The sequence below is a fragment of the Scyliorhinus canicula genome, chromosome 16, assembly GCF_902713615.1.
Source record: "Scyliorhinus canicula chromosome 16, sScyCan1.1, whole genome shotgun sequence".
NCBI lineage: Eukaryota > Metazoa > Chordata > Chondrichthyes > Carcharhiniformes > Scyliorhinidae > Scyliorhinus > Scyliorhinus canicula.
The window spans coordinates 53944058-53963014 of record NC_052161.1 but is presented as its reverse complement, the minus strand read 5'-3'; the positions used below and the strand labels follow the sequence as shown (position 1 = coordinate 53963014).

Here is an 18957-nt window from a genome sequence, read left to right as displayed (position 1 = left end):
AAAATGCAATAATTGTTTTAAAGCACTCATTCTGGAAGTTATTTTTATGAAAAGAGACTAAATACTTAAATGAATATATTCTAACAGTCGCATCTTTCTGCCGAGTTGCATCAAATCGATAACAAAACAGAGTTTGGTATGTGGAATGAATTTACAACGTATCTAATGTCAGTAATTTTCAGGTTCCTTTTCACTAGATGGAAGTGTAAACTGTTTTCCAGGTCGTTCCTCGCTCTTTCCTATTGAAGATGGTTTCCTTGATGATGGTCATGGTGACCAGTCTCTGACATCAGGTTTAAACTCTCCAACCCGCTGTCAGAATGGTGAAAGGGTGGAACGTTACTCGCGAAAAGTCTTTGTGGGAGGCCTGCCTCCAGACATTGATGAAGGTACCGATGCAAGATTTCTTTCAGATCAATAAACATGTCAAATGTTTGGATTCCTTTTGGCAATTAACACTGTTCTCCAATCAGTATTCTGTGGAAGTATTTTTGACATATTTAACTTTTAATAAATTCCTGGTGTAATATCTCCTGTAGATGAAATCACAGCTAGCTTTCGTCGATTTGGACCTCTGGTGGTGGATTGGCCTCACAAAGCTGAAAGCAAATCATATTTCCCACCTAAAGGTAATCAGCCAATAAAACTCTGAAATGGATTTGCATTTTAAATCGTTATATCCTCTATGCTTTACTTAATATAATTACCAAAACAATTTCACAGCAAATTCAAATTAGCTGTGTAACAAGAACATTTGGAAAGGTTATAACATTGTAAGTTCCAGTCCACTGTTGATGTTATAGGATGGAAAATCCACACCTGTGGTTTACCGGAACAAATATATAGTGTGTTTCTGTTCTTTGATGCCACCGGATTTGACCCCGCTCTGTGTTGTTAACTAATGTCAGCCCTGCAAAACTCTCCTAGCTGAAAATTAAACTACTTGATTGTGTCCATCTGTATCATGACCGAATGCATTCAGGATTCCTCTGCACTCTGATGCCTCCCCTCAGCTGCTCTGTTTTCTCCCCTTGCCTGCTTTGGTTGTGGGCCCCACTCCTTACGCATTCTGGTTATGGGGCCCCGCTTCTCACCCGCTCTGACTATGCCACCCAGCTCCTCACTCGCTCTGGCTTTGGGCCCCACTCCCGCTCTGGCTTTGCTGCCCTGTTCCTTGCCCACTCTGGCTTTGGGCCCTGATCTCGCTCTGGCTTTGCCGCCCTGCTCCTCATCCGCTGCGACTTTGGACACTCATCCTCACCCACTGTAGATTTGCTGCTCCGCTCCTCGCCTGCTCTATCTTTGCCACCCTGCTCCTCGCCAGCTCTGGCTTTGCCACCCTGCTCCTTGCCTGCCCTGGTTTTGGGCCCCGCCCCTTGCCCACTCTGGTTTTGCCGGCCTGCTCCTCGCCAGCTCTGGCTTTGCCGCCCTGCTCCTCGCCAGCTCTGGCTTTGCCACCCTGCTCCTTGCCTGCCCTGGTTTTGGGCCCCGCCCCTTGCCCACTCTGGTTTTGCCGGCCTGCTCCTCGACTGCTCTGGCTTTGCCGCCCTGCTCCTTGCCGCTCTGGCTTTGCCTACCTGCTTTGGTTTTGCCCGCCCACTCTGGTTTCAACATTTGTATCCTTCCTCGAATGAGATGACCAATACTGTACACAATACTCCAGATGCGTTCTCACCAGTGCCCTGTATAACCTCCCTACTTTTGTATTCAATTCCGTCATAATAAATGATAACATTCTACTAACGTTCTTAATTACTTGCTTTCCCTGTATATTAGCCTGTTGTGATTCATGCAAATTTAGACAATATGCTTTTTTAATCTTTCTGCCAAAATGGACACTTTCACGCTTTCCCATATTATACTCCATGTGCCAGATCTTTTCCCACTCGCTAAACCTATCTATATATTTTGGCACCCATACCTAATAGCTTCAACCAAATGATTTCCATAAATTGAGGACCTAGCACTGATCTCTGTGGCTCACCACTCATCACTTATTCATACTTTCTGTTTCCTGTAAGCCAGCCAATCTTCTATCCATGCCAATATATTACTGCCCACACCATCAGTTTTTATTTTTAGCAATTTCTCTGATCAAATGCCTTCTGGAAATCTAAGTATAGTACTTTTGCTGGTCTCCCTTTATCCACAGCACCTATTACTTCCTCGAAGAACCCCAATAAGTTGTTTGAACATGAGCCATGTTGATTCTGCCTGATTATCTTAAATCTATGGGGGTCGGTTAGCTAAGTTGGCTGGACGGCTGTTTTGTGATGCGGAGCAATGCCAACAAAGCGGGTTCAATTCCCGTACCAGCTGAGGTTATTCATGAAGGCCCGCCTTCTCAACCTTGTCCCTCATCTGAGGTGCATTGATCCACATGTTAAATCACCACCAGTCAGCTCTCAAAAGGGAAAGCAGGCTAGGTCCTCTGACACCAGGGCAACGTTTATATTTTGAACCTATTCAAATGCCCTGCTATAGCTGTCTTAATAATAATTTCTAACAAATTCCCAGTTGAGCTAACTGGCCCGTAATTTCCTGCTTTCTGTTTCCACTCCATTTTGAATAAAGAAGTTACATTTGCTATTTTCTAATCTAATGTAATCTTCCCCGAATTTTGGAAAATTTTAAGCATCACATCAACTACCTCACTAGCAACTTCCCATAAGACCCTAGGATGTAAGTTCATCAGGATCCAGGGACTTGTCAGCCCGCCAGTTCAACAATTTACTCAAGATCACTTCTCTGGTGATTGTAATTTTCCTGAGTTCCTCATTCCGTTCCATTTTCTGATTTATAGCCAGTTCTGGGATGTTGCTTGTACCCAGACTGATACAGAATGACTGTTAACTTCAACTGCTATCTCCTTACTTTCCCATTATCATTTCTGCAGACTCGCTTTCTGTACGACCATGTTCATTAATGTTCTTAAATGTCAAGAGAAACTCTTATGTATTTTTATTTCCAGCTAATTTTTGTACTCTCAATTTTTCCCTCTTTATTAATCTTCCCTTCCTGCCTGTCGCCCCCTCTTGTCCTCGCACTCTCAAGCCCTCGCCCATGTGCGAGCTCTTGCCCTCGCACACATACGCTCTCACACTCGCTCGATCGCCCGCCCGGTCTCATACCCTCCCTCACACTCCTCCTCCTCCCTTCCCTAGCCCTCTTCCCTCATTCGCTTCACTCCCCCACCCCTTCTTTTGCTGTCTCCTTCCTGACCCCCTGTGTTAAGACGCTGCTCATAGTGATGTTTGTTTACAGAAAATAGCTAGTTGATGAGTTAGCAGCTGATGGTACTCATCATCACATATCCCAGTAAAAACCTTGGTTGGGGTAAAAGCTAAGATGAGCAAGGCAGGAAGTAAATTGCAAGATTTGCTTGGCATTTGTAATACTTCTATGATGCACCTTCACATTTCTGAATTGGTGGCATGTTTGGGAGCTTATTGGAAACCATTTCTAAATGTGACTTGTCCAGTGTCTGAGGCTGGAATGTACATTTATTTTGATTCATGTTGACTTATGTTGTGATGTTTAATTGGATGGAAACCATTTGTCTTTCGGGCAAAATTACACTTTGCTGGATGGACAAATCAGTAGACGATTTCAAATCATTAGACAATTTCAAATTGTTAGCAAAAATTATTAGACTTTAGAAAGCTTAGAATGATGGTTCACATTTAGGAATATGAGATTGAATTGCACTGGGGTATTCTATTCTGGTGATGAATGTGATGTGCAAAGCAATTTCCACCACCGTTATCAGTTGGTAGTGTTGCTAATTTAGAGTAGGAGGTATGAACAGTCAGTCGTACATGATCTGGATTATTTATAACTGGGTTCAGTTTCTGTTGGACTACATCAGAAGATTTCTGTAGTTTATTATCACACTTGAAAGCATTTATTCAGAAAGCTCATAGATCAAGAGTAACAGTTTAAAAATCAATGACTAGTTATGAAATAATAAATTTCAATATTTGTCTGAGCAGTATTTCCAGTGTATGACATTGTGGGTTTTTTTTTTAAAAGGTTGCTAGTGGCACAAATTTAAGGAGTCTCCGTCCAAATCTGACCAATAATCTTTTTTTAAAAACTCTGTGTACCCATCTGATGCCAATTAGTTTGTACATTGTGGACTTGTACTCGATGAATTACTGCCAGGTTACAGATTGCATAGATAGCTCTAACTGAGTCTGGTATTGAAATGATGTTTGTGTTAAGCGTGTAGTTGATTTTTCGCTAACATGACTGTGTGCTGATGTGGTGTTATATCACTGGCTTGGGTTATTTGTGGCTGAGCACAAACCATTTATAGGATTTCAATATAGCTGTGGAGTGCAGCATTGCTTGCATGCTTCCAACCACATCTGATACACAGATGCCTATGGGGCTCTCAAACTTTGAAGCTTCTGTTCGGTCACATGCTTACGTTTTGCAGTGTAGACACCCAGATTACTGGCCCAAGAATTAAATACTTTGCCAAACGGTTAGGATATTTTAATAAAAACAGGCCCCCTTGGATGATATTGTGTACCAATAAATTAGCGTGTTACTAAGATGGTTGTGTGACAAATGAAAGAAGACCACATGATCCGTAATTCGTTCTGTAAATCTGCAAATGTATAATATTATGCCATGCTCGTTGTAAAGAATAATGCTGGGTTAGCAGCAGGGTCTGTTTAGGACTGATCTAGTCACTGACCTTCTGAAGTTACTGGCTGACTTTATCGTTCTATAATATACACGCAGCTTACTCACTGGTTTTGCTCACGTTTTAAAATGGGACCTTTACAAGTTTGTTTTTAGCAGAAATTAAATCTTTCTTCTGTAATTCCAGCAATTCCAAGTTTTGCAAAAGAAAATTGAAGTCTAGCCAATCAGTGGGCTGGATTTTCGGTCTTGTCTGTGGTGGGAGCCTTTGCGAGTGAAAATGGAAAATTTGGCGTTCCAGCCAACACTCCATTCACTTTCAGTGGCACCGGAAAATCCCAGCCGTGAATGAGGACCGAATATTTCTGCCAGTGTTTGTGCTACAGGCTATTCACTGATTTCTTGTGTGGACTTATGGAGAACAGGGCAGTGGAAATAGTCTTGGGTGCTCAAATAAGATGCAGGGCACAGACATAATTGGGTGAATGGCTTTCTTATGAATATGCTGCAAGTTTCTAAGCAAAAGATTCAGGTTTATTAGATATAATCTGTTCAGGCCCATTATTGTTTGTTCCAGGAAGTAAAATGCACTAATTATCGTAGAATCATAGAATCCCTACAATGCAGAAGGGGGCCATTCGGCTCATCGAGTCTGGACTGATCTGTCAAAAGACCACCCTACCTAGGCCCTATCCCCATAACCCCAACCCACCTTTGGACACTAAGGGGCAATTTAGCATGTCCAATCCACCTAACCCGCACACTTTTTGACTTTGGATTATCCTTAGCTTTGAATTACATTTTAGGGAGATGAATGATTGGGACATACAAATGGGATTAAAGCAGAAACCAAAATATCAGACAACCTTTTGATTAAAAAGGTGGTATCTATCATCATCGAGAAAATTGACATTCCACAGATAAATTTTTCAGGTTCCGAGAAGATTTTCCAGCATAATTATTAACCCAACATCCCTTTAAAAATCCAGTTACGCTTCATTCGATAAGTTGCAACTTTTTCCAAGCATTTGATTGCAGTTCTATTTGATCAGTTCAGCGATTTCTATTTGATTGCAATCTGCAGGGATATCTACAAGAATTTCATTAGGTCTCCCAACCGTACCGAAGCACTGGGCGGACTAGGAGACTACCCCAGCACTCGCCTCTGGTTAGCCAGCGAGGTGAAGGCAAGGACATCTGCCTTCACTTTCGTCTGCAGCCCCGGTGAGTCAACACCCCAAAAATGGCCACCAAAAGACAGGGTTCCAGATCAATTTTCAGAATTACTGACATGGTGTTAAGGAGGAGACCAAAAGCTTCCCAGTCTGGGACAAGACCAAAACCTGTGTGCTTGGTTGTTCAGACCCTCAGAACACCGTTTACACATGTCCTCTACCCCTGGAAAGAAGCCACTCAATCTTAGCTTTGTTCCGGTGTGCCCTAAGCATCACCTTAAGACCAATGTGAAGACATGGAGTTCTCCCTATGAGGGGCCTCACTCCACACCTCATCCACTATAGGCCCCAACTCCCTCTGCCATTTGTCCTTGGCCTCATCCCCAGGGTCAGAATCCTTCAACACAATATACCCACCAATGAAATGAAATGATCGTCTCCATCAGAGACGCCGGTGGTGCCACAGGGAATTTTGGCAAGGCTCTCATACAAAATTCCTTATCTGGAGGTATCCAGCTGTACAAGCTGGTCCATTTTTAAGAGGCTGTAAACTATTTGTGATAGTAGAGCCCTGAGAAGGTAAATGTAGCCTTTTAAAGGATATCATGAAATTTGCTGTACTGCTATTTGCACTCAAGTTAGAAACTGTGTTGTGCTGTAAGGACAGGATAGCATGTAAAATATTGTTGTATGCTTCTTACAAGGCTTTTGAATAAACACTAGGATTCTATGTCAATTAAGGGGCTGTGGTATTAACACTGGTCGAGTGCATCAGTACGTCATCGAAGGCCACCAGCTCGAAGTTCCCCTCCAAGCCACTTCACCATTTTGACTTGGAAATATATTGCCTTTTCTTTACTGTCACTGGGTCAAAATCCTGGAACTCCTTCCCCTAAGAAAATAATAATGGGATTAAACAAAGCCAACATGGATTTATAAAAGGGAAATTGTGTTTGACAAACATACTGGAGCTTTTTGAGGATGTAACTTGCGAAATAGGCAAGGGTGAACCACTGGATGTGGTGTACTTGGGTTTTCAGGAAGATTTTGATGAAGACCCACATAAGAGGTTAGTGTGCAAAATCAAGGCACATGGAATTGACAGTAATATATTGGCATGGATCGAGAATTGGTTAGCAGACGTGAGTCGGAATAAATTAGTTTTTTCGAATTGGTAGGCAGTGACTAGTGGGGTCCCAGTTTTTGGCAGGCAGTGACTAGTGGGGTCCCAGTTTTTGGTCTCAGTGTTTGGGCCCAAGCTATTTATAATGTACATTAATGATTTGGATGAGGGTATCAAATGTAATATTTCAAAGTCTGCTGATGATACAAAACTTAGTGGGAATGTGAGTGGTGAGCAGGATGTGAAGAGGCTTCAAGGTGATTTAGATCAGTTGAGTGAGTGGACAAATACATGGCAAGCGCAATATAACATGGATAAATGTGAAGTTATCCACTTCGGTAGTCAAAGATGAATGGCAAAGTATTATTTAATAGTGACAGATTGGGAAATGTTGATTTGCAAGGGGTGTCATTGTACTCTAATCGCTGAAAGCAAGAATGCAGGTTCAGCAAGCAGTTAAGAAGTCAAATGATATGTTGGCCTTCATTGCAATGAGATTTTTTTTTTATTAGTTCATGGGATGTGGGTGTCGCAGGCTGTGCCCATCCCTAATTGCCCTTGAGGGAGTAGCTAAGAGTCAACCATAATACTGTGGGTCTGGAGTCACATGTAGGCCAGACCGGGCAAGGATAGTAAATTTCCTTCACTAATGGACATTTAGTGAACCAGATGGGTTTTGACACAATGGACAATGGTTTCATGGTCATCATTAGACTTTTAGTTCCAGATTTTTATTGAATTCAAATTTCACGATCTGCAGTCGCGGGATTTGAACCTGGGTCTCCAGAGCGTTTTTCTGGGATTTTAGTTTACTCGACCAGTGACAATACCATTATGCCACCATTTCCCCTCAACCGCTTGAACACAGGAGCAAGGATGTCTTACTGCAGTTCTACAGGGTCTTGGTGAGGCCACACCTGGAGTATTGTGTGCAGTTTTGGTTTCCTTACCTTAGAAAATATATGGTAGTCATGGAGTGAATACAGTGAAGGTTCACCAGACTGATTCATGGGATTGTCATATGAGGAGATATTGGGTTAATTAGGACTGTATTCGCTGAAATTTTGAAGAATGAGGTGGGATCTCACTGAAATGTATGAAAAGGACTGAACCGAATGGATTCAGGGACGTTGTTTCCTCTAGTTGAGGAGTCGAAAAAGTGATCCCATTCTCCGGATAAGGCATGGCCCACTTAAGACTGAGATTAGGAGGAAGTTCATTCGGAGCATGGTAAACCTGTGGAATTCTCCACCACACAGGGCTGTGGAGGACATGTCACTGAATATATTTAAAAAGGAAATAGATTGATTTCTAGCCTTTAAAGGGGCGTGGGGATGATGCAGGAGTCTGACGTTGAGATAGAGGATTAGCCGTGATCATATTGAATGGAGAAGCAGGCACGAAGGGCCAAATGATGCACCACCTTGAACCAGTAGTTCAAGAAGGCAGCTCACCACCACCTTCCCTCGGGCAATTGGGAATGGCCTAGCCAGCGAAGCTCACATCCCTTGAATGAATAAACAGAAAGGCTGCCACCATCTTGGCTTTAGTATTTTATATCGGACTGTTTGTTCGTAATTTTCTTTGAAGTGTGGTACAGGGTGTTATGTGTGACAGAAAGAAAATGTGCTATTGTGAGATTTCTGTAGACCACCCATGTATTATTCACAAAATTGGATGGCATCAAGTCATGAAATCATAGAAAAGCTACAGCACGGAAAGAGGCCATTTGGCCCATTGTGTCCACTCCAGCTCTCTCTAAGATGAACTCTGCCAGTCCCACTCCCTTTCCTTATAGTCTTTCCATTTTTTGTTTCTCTTCAGTTCAATCTTCAATTTCCTTTTGAAAGTCGCGATTCAATCTGCCCCCACCACCTTCTCAGGCAGGGTATTCCACAGTCCAACCCAATTATATAAAATAAAAGATCTGCATAAAAGAAAAGCTCCTTTTCTTTTTCATTCATTTACGGGATGTGGGTGTCACTGGCTAGGCCAGCAACTTTTCCCTGTCCCTACTTGTCCTTGCAAAGATGATGGTGAGCAGCCTTCTTGAACCGCTCCATTTCTTGAGGTGTTGGGACACGCACAGTGCTGTTAAGGAGGGGATTCCAGGATTTTATCCCAGTGACGGTGATGGAACTGTGATATATTTCCAAGTCAGCATGGTTACTGACATGGAGGGGAACCTACGGGTGGGGGTGTTCTGAGGTATCTGCTTTCTTTGTCATCCTCGATGGTAATGGACATGGGTTTGGAAGGTGCTGTAAAAGGAACCTTGATGTGTTCCCACAATGCATCTTGTAGATGATGCACACGGCCAATGTTAATCAGTGGTGGAGGGATTGCATGTTTATGGAATGTCAGTAATCAAGCGGCTGCTTTATCCTGGATCATGTTGAGGATCTTGAGTGTTGTTGGAGCTGCACTGATCCAGGCAAGTGGAGAGTATTCCATTACACTCCTGACTTGTGCCTTGTAGATGGTGGACAAGCTTTAGATGGTGGGCAGGCTTTAGAGAGTCAGGAGGTGAGTTACCCATCACAGAATCCTTAGCCTTTAATCTGCTCTGGTAGTCACAGTATTTGTATGGCTAGTCCAGTTAAATTTCTGGTCAATGTTAACCACCAAGATGTTGACAGTGAGGGATTCAGCAATGTAATACCTTTGAACTTCAAGAAGCAATGGTTAGATACTTTCTTGTTGGAGATGGTCATTGCCTGGCACTTGTTTGCCGCGAATATAGCTTGCCACTTGTCAGCCCAATTCTGGATGTTGTCCAGGTCTTGTTGCATTTGGACATGGACTGTTTCAGTATCTAACAAGTCGCAAAAGATGCTGAACATTGTGCAGTCATCAATGAACATCCCCACTTCTGAACTTATAATGGAGGAAAGATCATTAATCAACCAGCTGAAGATGGCTGGGCTTAGGACACTATCTTTTAAAAAAAATTTAGAGTACCCAATTCTTTTTTTTCCAATTAAGGGAAAATTTAGCGAGGCCAATTGACCTACCCTGCACATCTTTTTGGGTTGTGGGGGTGAGACCCACACAGATACGGGGAGAATGTGCAAACTCCACATAGACAGTGATCCAGGACCGAGATCGAACCCGGGTCCTCGGCGCTGTGAGCATCAGTGCTAACCACTGTCCCACAGTGATGCCCCTGTTGGACACTACCCTGAGGAATACTGCAGTGAAGTCCTGGAGCTGAGATGATTGACCTCCAGCCACCAAAACCATCTTCCTTTGTCCCAGGTACGACTCCAACCCGTGGAGAGTTTTCCCCCTGATTCCCATTTATACCAGTTTTGCCAAGGCTCCTTCATACCATACTCCATCAAATGCTGCCTTGATGTCAGCGGTAGTCATTCTCACCTCACCTCTGCAGTTCAGCTCTTTTGTCCACACTTGAACTGAGGCTGCAAATGAGGTCAAGGGCTGAGTGACCCTGGTGGAACCCATTGTGAGCAGGTTACTGCTGAGTAAGTGCCACTTGATATCACTGCTAATGACCCTTCCATCACTTTACTGATGACTGAGAGTAGGCTGATCGGGCGGTAATTGGCTGGTTTGGATTTGCCTAGTTTCTGGTGTATAGGACCTCACTGGGCAATTTTCTACATTTGCTCACGAGATGCCAGTGTTGTAGCTGTACTGGAACAGCTTGGCTAGGGGTGCGGCAAGTTCTAGAACAGAGGTCCTCAGTACAATTGCTGGGATATTGTCAGGGCCCATACATACCCTTTGCAGTGTCGGTAGTCTTCAGCAGTTTCCTGATATCACATGGAGTGAATCTAATTGGCTGAAGACTGAGGGCTGGGGACCTTAATAGGAGACTGAGATGGATCATCCACGCCGCACTTCTAGCTGAGATTGTTGCGAATGCCTTAGCCTTGTCTTTTGCAAATGTGCTGGGCTCCTCCATCATTGAGGATGGGGTATTTGTGGAGCCTCTTCCTCCTGTGATTTGTTTAATTGTCCACCACCATTCATGGCTGGATGTGGCAGGACTGCAGAATGTAGCTCTGATTCATTGGTTGTGAGATCGCTTAGTTCTGTCTATTCCTTGCTGCTTATCCTGTTTGGTACACAAGTAGTCCTTTTGTAGCTTCATCAAGTTAATATATTATTTTTAGGTATGCCTGGTGTTGCTCCTGCACTCTTCACTGAACTAGTTGATCCCCTGGCTTGGTGGTAATAGTAGAGTGGGAGATATGATGGCCTTGAAGTTGCAGATTGAGGTTGAATACATCAAGTCGTTGCTACTGTTGTTGATGGCCCACAGTCTCAGGGATGTCTAGTCCTGAGGTGCTAGATCTGTACAAAATCTATTCCATTTAGCACGGTGATAGTGCCACACATGATAGAGGGTATCCTCGGTGTGAAAATGGGATTTTGTCTCCACAAGGACTGTGCAGTGTTCACTCTTACTGATACTGTCATGGACAGATGCATCTGTGGCAGGCACGTTGGTGAAGATGAGGTCAAATATGCTTTTCCCTCTTGTTGGCTCCTTCACCACCTGACACCGTCCCAATCTAGCAGCCATATCTTTTAGGACCCGGCCAATTCATTCTGTAATGTGACTACCGAGCCAATCATTGTGATGGACATTGAAGCCTCCACCCAGAGTACACTCTGTGCTCTTGCCACCCTTAATGCTGCCACTCTTTGTTAGAGATGGTCATTGCCTGGCATTTTTGTGGCAAAAATGTTCTTTGCCACTTATTAGCCCAAGCCTGAATGTTGGCCAGGTATCGCTGCATTCGGGCATGGACTGTTTCATTGTCTGAGGAAACAAACATTGTGCAATCATTTGGGAACATCTCCATAGGACGCACGGTAGCACCGTGGTTAGCACTGTTGCTTCACAGTGCCAGAGTCATAGGCTCGATTCCCGGCTTGGGTCACTGTCTGTGTGGAGTCTGCACGTTCTCTCTGTGTCTGTGTGGGTTTTCTCTGGGTGCTCCGGTTTCCTCCCACAGAAAGACGTGCTGTTAGGTGAACTGAACATTCTGAATTCTTCCTCTGTGTACCCGAACAGGCGCCAGAATGTGGCAACTATGAGCTTTTCACAGTAACCTCATTGCAGTGATAATGTAAGCCTACTTGTGACAATAAAGCTTATTTTATTTCTGACCTTCTGATTGAGGGAAGGTTATTGATAAAGGAGCTGAAGATAGTTGGGCCTAGGACACTATCCTGAGGAACTCCTGTGAGGGTATCTTGGAACTGAGATGATTGGCCTCCAACAATCGCAACCATCTTCCTTTGTGCTAAGTATGACTCAAATCAGTGGAGAGCTGAGTAGTTCTAGTTGAACCCAAACTGTGCCAGCAATTAACAGGTTATTAAGGGATAAGTGGTACTTGATACCATTGTTGACGACATCTTCCATCACTTTGCTGCCGATGAGCCGATATTGGCCAGATTGAAACTGTTTTTCTGTGGACTCAGCACACCTGAGCAATTTCCCCCCATTGTCAGGTAGATACTCGTGCTGTAGTTTTACTGGAACAGATTGATCAGGAATGTGGCTGGCTCTGGAGCATAGGTCTTCAGTGCGACAGCTGGGATGTTGCCAGGGCCAATAGCTTTGATGTAGCCTGTGCCTTCAACTGTTTCTTGATGCATAACAGGAATCAAATTCGCTGGAAAGTATTGTGCTGGGCTTCCCCATCATTCAGTATGGGGATGTTCCTGGAGCTGTCTCCACAGGTTTGTTCATCAACATTCAGGACTGAATGTGGCAGAACTGCAGAGTTTTGTTCTGATGGTTAGAGATCGCGTAGCTCTGTCCATTGGATGCTCCTTCCACTGATTGGCATGTTTGGAGTCCAGTGTTGTAACTTCTCTGGCTTGCTATCAAAACTGTAGATAAGCCTCCTAACTAGCAGAATTTTGGAGAGGAATCCGATTAATTTGAGTGGAAAGATTATACCAGAACGGAGGCTGCAGATCTTTATTACCCATTCCTCTCCCCCTTACATACAGTTCTACATGTAATACCGATGAGCACTATCCATTTTGCCATCGTGACAACCGCAAATGATTCTTGCTGGGCAGGGAAGTTCACAGATTAGAATGTACTTGTTAAAACTAACAAGAACATTTAGTGTTTTTTTTTAAAAAAATAAAAATTTAAGAGTACCCAATTCATTTTTTCCAATTAAGGGACAATTTAGCATGGCCAATCCACCTCCCCTGCACATCTTTTGAGTTGTGGGGGCGAAACTCACGCAAACACGGGGAGAATGTGCAAACTCCACACGGACAATGATACAGAGCCGGGATCAAACCTGGGATCTCCGTGCCATGAGGCAGCAGTGCTAACCACTGCACCACCGTAATTTAACTTTGTTCTGTTCCTATAAGAAATGTGTTCAACTGATAATTTAGACTCCACAAACATATCCTTTGAGTCTTCAGTGAGCTGTTGGCTGTTTGTGAACGATTAAGGAATTGAGATCTGCACAAGGACCTGTTGTGGTAAAGTCTGCTATCCAAATATCTTCTATTTGAGACTGTGGAGCACAACAATCATTTATTTGAATCAGAGATAGCCGTGCCCAGCATACCCAAAATCGGCTGACAGGTTTTTGGTAAATTAGTTGTACTAAAATAATTGGTGGCACTGCTTGATTGTAGTGTTGTGGAGTATGTTTGAGATGATCCAATACAACATCACCCGAATGGAAATGTGAAACTGAATGTGATAGATCTACTGGGTCAAACTATAAAGTTCTTATACTTGCCAGTTGTATGAATGATTTGGAAACCTCGTCAGGTTTGTTCCTCTTTCTTAGTCCCACTTAACCAAGTTTAGTTGTAGTAGCACTAATGGAGTCCCTCTTCCTCTGGGCTTCACTCTGTGCTAATAACTGGGATTAGCCTTCTATTTAATGTAGGTGGGCACGTGTTCCTGCCTGAAATACATAGAGGCTGCACTCCCTGCGGTGCTGGGAGGAGATTGATGGTGCAATAGCTCGAACCTGGTTGAAGCAGGTCTAAATGGGCTGAAGAAAACGGATAATAACGAAAGGCTGTGTGTGGAAATTACTAGGCAAGAGCATGACCATGAATTCAAGAGGGAAAAAAACAAAGGGCTTATAGAATTGAGTAGTAATGAAGTGGGGAAGAAGGTGGGCAGCAGCTAAGAATTGTGCTTTTGGGCAGGAGGAATTCAGACTGATATGTCAAGTTGAATTCCAGAAACAGATTGCCAGTATAAACCGGGAAGGCTGAAGGAGAAGAGAGCGTTGCTGTGAAAAAGGAGTGTGTTTGGACAGGATATTTTGTCCTCCAAAACTAGAGTAAAAGCCTTTAAGGTGGCTTTATGAATGGGGCTGGTGGGCTTGGATGTGGTGGAGTGATTTGAGATTTTGTTTGCTAAATTGTCAAAAATCTCAATGTCATATCATTTTTATCTTCCCTCTGATTAAACATTTACCAATCGTGAGGTTTTAAATTGCTAAATAAAAAAGAGAAGAATTTCAGTGTGAAAATTCAAATTGTTTGCTGAAACGTTTAGGTTCATCTTCATACTGTTTAGGTCCCCATGTCCTGGTCCTTAAAAGTAAAGGAATGATGTGTATAATGTAATTAGAACCCCTCATTTTACATCCAAACTTAAGAATTAGGAGCAAGAGTAGGCCCTTGAGTCTGCTTTGTCAATTGGCAAGATCAAGGGCAGCACGGTGGCACAGTGGTTAGCATTCCTGCCGACGGCGCTGAGGACCCGGGTTCGAATCCTGGCCCTGGGTTACTGTCCGTGTGGCGTTTGCACATTCTCTCGTATCTGCGTGGGTTTCACCCCCACAACCCAAAGATGTGCAGGATAGGTGGATTGGCCATGCAAAATTGCCCCTTAATTGGAAAAAATAATTGGGTACTCTAAATTTAAAAATTAAATTAAAAATTGACAAGATCATGGCTGATCAGGTCTACTTTCCTTTCCACCCCCTACTCCCCCTTGTCAATCAAGAATCTGTCTGACTCTGCATATAAAAATATGCCCCCTAGTTTTAGTCTTTCACATAGTGGGGGAGCACATTCTCAGCATCCTGCCAAGTTCCCTCAAGCTCTTGAGATCACCTACAACAGATAGCTCCTTCATCCCAAGAACCTAAATGTTTTTTTATTCGTTCGTGGTGTGGGCATCGCTGGCTGGGCCAGCATTTATTGCCCATCCCTAATTTCCCATGAACTGAATGGCTTGCTCGGCCATTTCAGAGGTCAGTTGAGAGTGAACCACATTGCTGTGGACTCTCAAACCAGGTAAGGATGATAGATCCACGAATCGACATCTCCAACAATCTACAATGGTCATCATTAGATTTTTAATCCCAGATTTTGATTGAATTCAAATTTCACCATCTGCCATGGTGGGATTGCTATGTTTTGCAGAGTTCTGCAGTCTCCACTTCAAAAAACATACTGTTCTTTTATTCTTCTTTCTAAGTGGACAAATTAACATTTTCTGAATATTATGCTCCATCTGCCAATTTTTTGCCCACTAACTTAACCCATCTATAATCACTTTGCATACTCCATGTGTTATCCTCCAAACTTGCTCTCCTACCAATCTTCATGTCACCGGTAAGTTTAGCAACAGTGGATCACTCAACACTCGCATCCCTTTCGCGCGCTCTCCCTCACTCACTCGCACGCTCTCCCTCACTCACTCGCACGCTCTCCCTCACTCACTCGCACGCTCTCCCTCACTCACTCGCACGCTCTCCCTCACTCACTCGCACGCTCTCCCTCACTCACTCGCACGCTCTCCCTCACTCACTCGCACGCTCTCCCTCACTCACTCGCACGCTCTCCCTCACTCACTCGCACGCTCTCCCTCACTCACTCGCACGCTCTCCCTCACCCACTCGCACGCTCTCCCTCACTCACTCGCACGCTCTCCCTCACTCACTCGCACGCTCTCCCTCACTCACTCGCACGCTCTCCCTCACTCTCGCTCGCAATCTCCCTCACTCTCGCACGCTCTCCCTCACTCTCGCACGCTCTCCCCCTCTCTCGCACGCTCTCCCCCTCTCTCGCACGCTCTCCCCCTCTCTCGCACGCTCTGAGTCCTGCACTGTCACCCTGGTCCGCGTTCTGTTTCAAGCCCGCACTTTCTGTATCCTGTCCACACTCATCCACTTTGAGGCTGGCTTCTCCAGAAGCCAACCTCTGATTGAACAAGCAGCTCTGCAGCATTTTTCAAATGTGCCTGTCTTGCCACTGGCTACCAGCTAGACTCCCACAGAACCCCTAGATTCTGGGGACAACTCTTTGGGAACCCTTGCCCTATGCCATCTGCTCTCAGAACATAGAACAGCACAGTACAGGCCCTTTGGCCCACGATGTTGTATTTTTGAGACACCTTATCACTAAATGTACATGAACTAAATGTTCTCCTTTATTCCTGTTGAGTGTTACTTCTTGAAAGAACTCTAATACATTAGTCTGAAATCCATGTTGACTCTGTTGCATTAAAGTTTTCTTCGTGTTAGGTGGTGTGGTGGCGCAGTGGTTAGCACTGCTGCCTCACGTCCCGATCACCCGGGTTTGATCCTGGCCCTGGGTCACTGACCATGTAGAGTTTGCACATTCTCCCCCGGTCTGCGTGAGTCTGACCCCCACAACCCAAAAGATGTGCAGGATGGGTGGATTGGCCTTACTAAATAGACCTTTAATTGGAAAAAAAAATTGGGTACTCTAAATTTTTTTTTTTTTAAAAAGCTTTTCTTTGTGCCCTGTTCTAAACTGCTTGATAATAGATTCTAGCATTTTCCCTGTGACAGATACTAGGCTAATTGGCCTGTTAAGTTTCCTGCTTGTCTCCCGCCCTGTCGCATGTTGGCAATCTGATTAGGCACCCCAGCTATGAAGAAAGGCTGCAGAGTTTGGGAATGTTTGCAGTAAAAACAGGAAAGCACAGGTATTAGCCAATAAAGATAGTCAAGACAAAGACCAATGTGCTTAGTAGAGTCACTAATTCTACAAGAGGGGGTAGCCTCAAAATCAAATGCATGAAAAGATGGTTTACCTTTACTATTTGGTGCAAGTGATGATGACTGTGCAGAATGAAGCTTTTCCTTATATGTGTGTTTAGTCAGTAAGGTCCGTGACATTCGGCCCTACTAATTGCTCTTAAGGAATGCAGCTCACCTCCACCACCTCAACTGCTACAGTCCACATCATGTAGGTACACCCACAGTGCTGTTATGGATGGAGTTCCAGGATTTTTAACTCGCCATGAAGAGAGGGCAATGTCGTTCCAAGTCATGATTGTGTGTGACTTGGCAGCAGCTAATAAGTTGGAGGAGTTGGGCAAGGACCCAGAGGAAAATCTAGTGGCGAAATGAAGGAAATTATTGGCATGGTACATTTCCTAGAACACTGTGGTCTTTTCTGATCTTGTACATTTCTATGTTCTTAGTATTTTGGAGTCAGGAGTTTTTTTTTTGGAGTGGTTGGTCAGCTCTGGCTCGTTTTCTAGGTTGACCTGATTGAGTTCCCTTTTTTTTTAAATCGTTGATTATGGAAGGTGGAGAAAATCAGTGACAACTAAAATTGAAAGTTGATCTCTGTGCTTATGACTGGTTAGCTGTTGTTGATTACCACAATGGAAGCCTGCTAGTACAAGTACTGAAATGGCTATAACCATGGAAATTAGGTGATCTGGTTCAGATATATGTTGTGACCTAAGTTAAATCGAAACAAGGTTCCAGAGTTGGTTTCCATGAGGATAAAAAGGCAAACTATGCCAAATACGCGGGCAACTAATTAACATGGAAGGGCTGGCTGCTTTCTGGATCATGCTGGGCCAATCTGGATTACTGACAAAGACTGCTGTATCATGTGGTTTCTTGACACATTTTGAAATTCTGTAAGGGCCGTTGCCACGTTTTCTGTACATTGATGCAAAAATACAAAAGCAGAAATTTCAAACTAAATTATCTAATCAAGCAATCAAAGCAAGTCTGTTACAACAGCAGATGCTTTCAGCAAAAACATTTATTGCACCCTCTGTGGATTGGCTTTAACAATTATCATTGGATGGCATATCCCTTCCTGTCAGTCAAGTTCTGTAGTTCTACTATGAAAGGGATACGATCTTTCCATATGGGACATGCATTTTATGAAGAAGAGAGATAAATCTTGTGTGGAGAGATATTTCATTGTGTTTGTGTTACACTTTGTCAGCTGGATGACAAACTTGTGTCCAAAATATTTCATAAAAATGTGTTTTCTTGAAAGACTTGTAGCAAATAAAGTTGCCATTTGGAATGCAACAAGAACTTTATCATTCCTGTTTTCAGATTGTTTTCATCCCTGTGTGCTGCTTTCCACCGCACATACGGGAAGGAAGTAGGAAACTGGGTTTATAGTTGATGTGCTCTCTGGATTTCCCCATCCATCCACGTGTATGGCCTAATTTGAATTTCTGTTTCTTCCCCTCATGTGGTTCCTATTGCCCAGTTTTCACATTTCATTTCCTGTGACATAAAATTTACAGTGGGGCATGAGTTGCCACTTTTTATTTTAGTTTAACAGTTTGATTCCCATACCTCCCTTTTGCTGCTACACTCTGATTGCTCGCATATCTTAAATCATCATTATTTGTGAATCGTGGCGGTAGAATTCTCGACTTTGTCAACTGCAACCTGTTAACTTAGTTCTACTCTAAATTTTAATGCTTCCTTTCAATTATTTCCAGAAAAGATTGCTGGATCACACTCAATTGTTCTTATTTTCCTTCTGTTTGTAACAAAATCTGTTTGTAGCAATCTTACTGCTCTGCTGGCTGGAATGGCGATCATAACCAAAACCATCCTGCTCTGAAACAAAGGTCTCAATTTTTGGCAGTTCAGAAGGCTCTGCACGTTGGTGCTGGTATTGGAATCTGGAAGTCAAGCCCCTTAAACTGGCAGACACCATTTTTGTGCGGGGAAAAGGGGCGGGCTGTTTTTTTTTTTTTTACACATCTGCATTTCATGAAGG

The 18957-nt window shown here is 43.6% G+C and overlaps 1 protein-coding gene across 8 annotated transcripts in view; it reads left to right on the top strand.

Annotated features, from left to right (window-relative positions):
• cpeb3 (cytoplasmic polyadenylation element binding protein 3) overlaps positions 1 to 18957 on the top strand; it is a 145477-nt gene that overhangs the window by 81092 nt on the left and 45428 nt on the right. For 7 of the 8 annotated variants that reach the window (XM_038821332.1, XM_038821328.1, XM_038821330.1 and 4 more), the window contains 2 exons: positions 222 to 389; positions 540 to 629. In XM_038821332.1, coding sequence (XP_038677260.1) covers positions 222 to 389; positions 540 to 629 — 258 coding nt within the window. The remainder of the gene's footprint in view (positions 1 to 221; positions 390 to 539; positions 630 to 18957) is intronic. The other variant, XM_038821333.1, reaches the window with a different exon arrangement.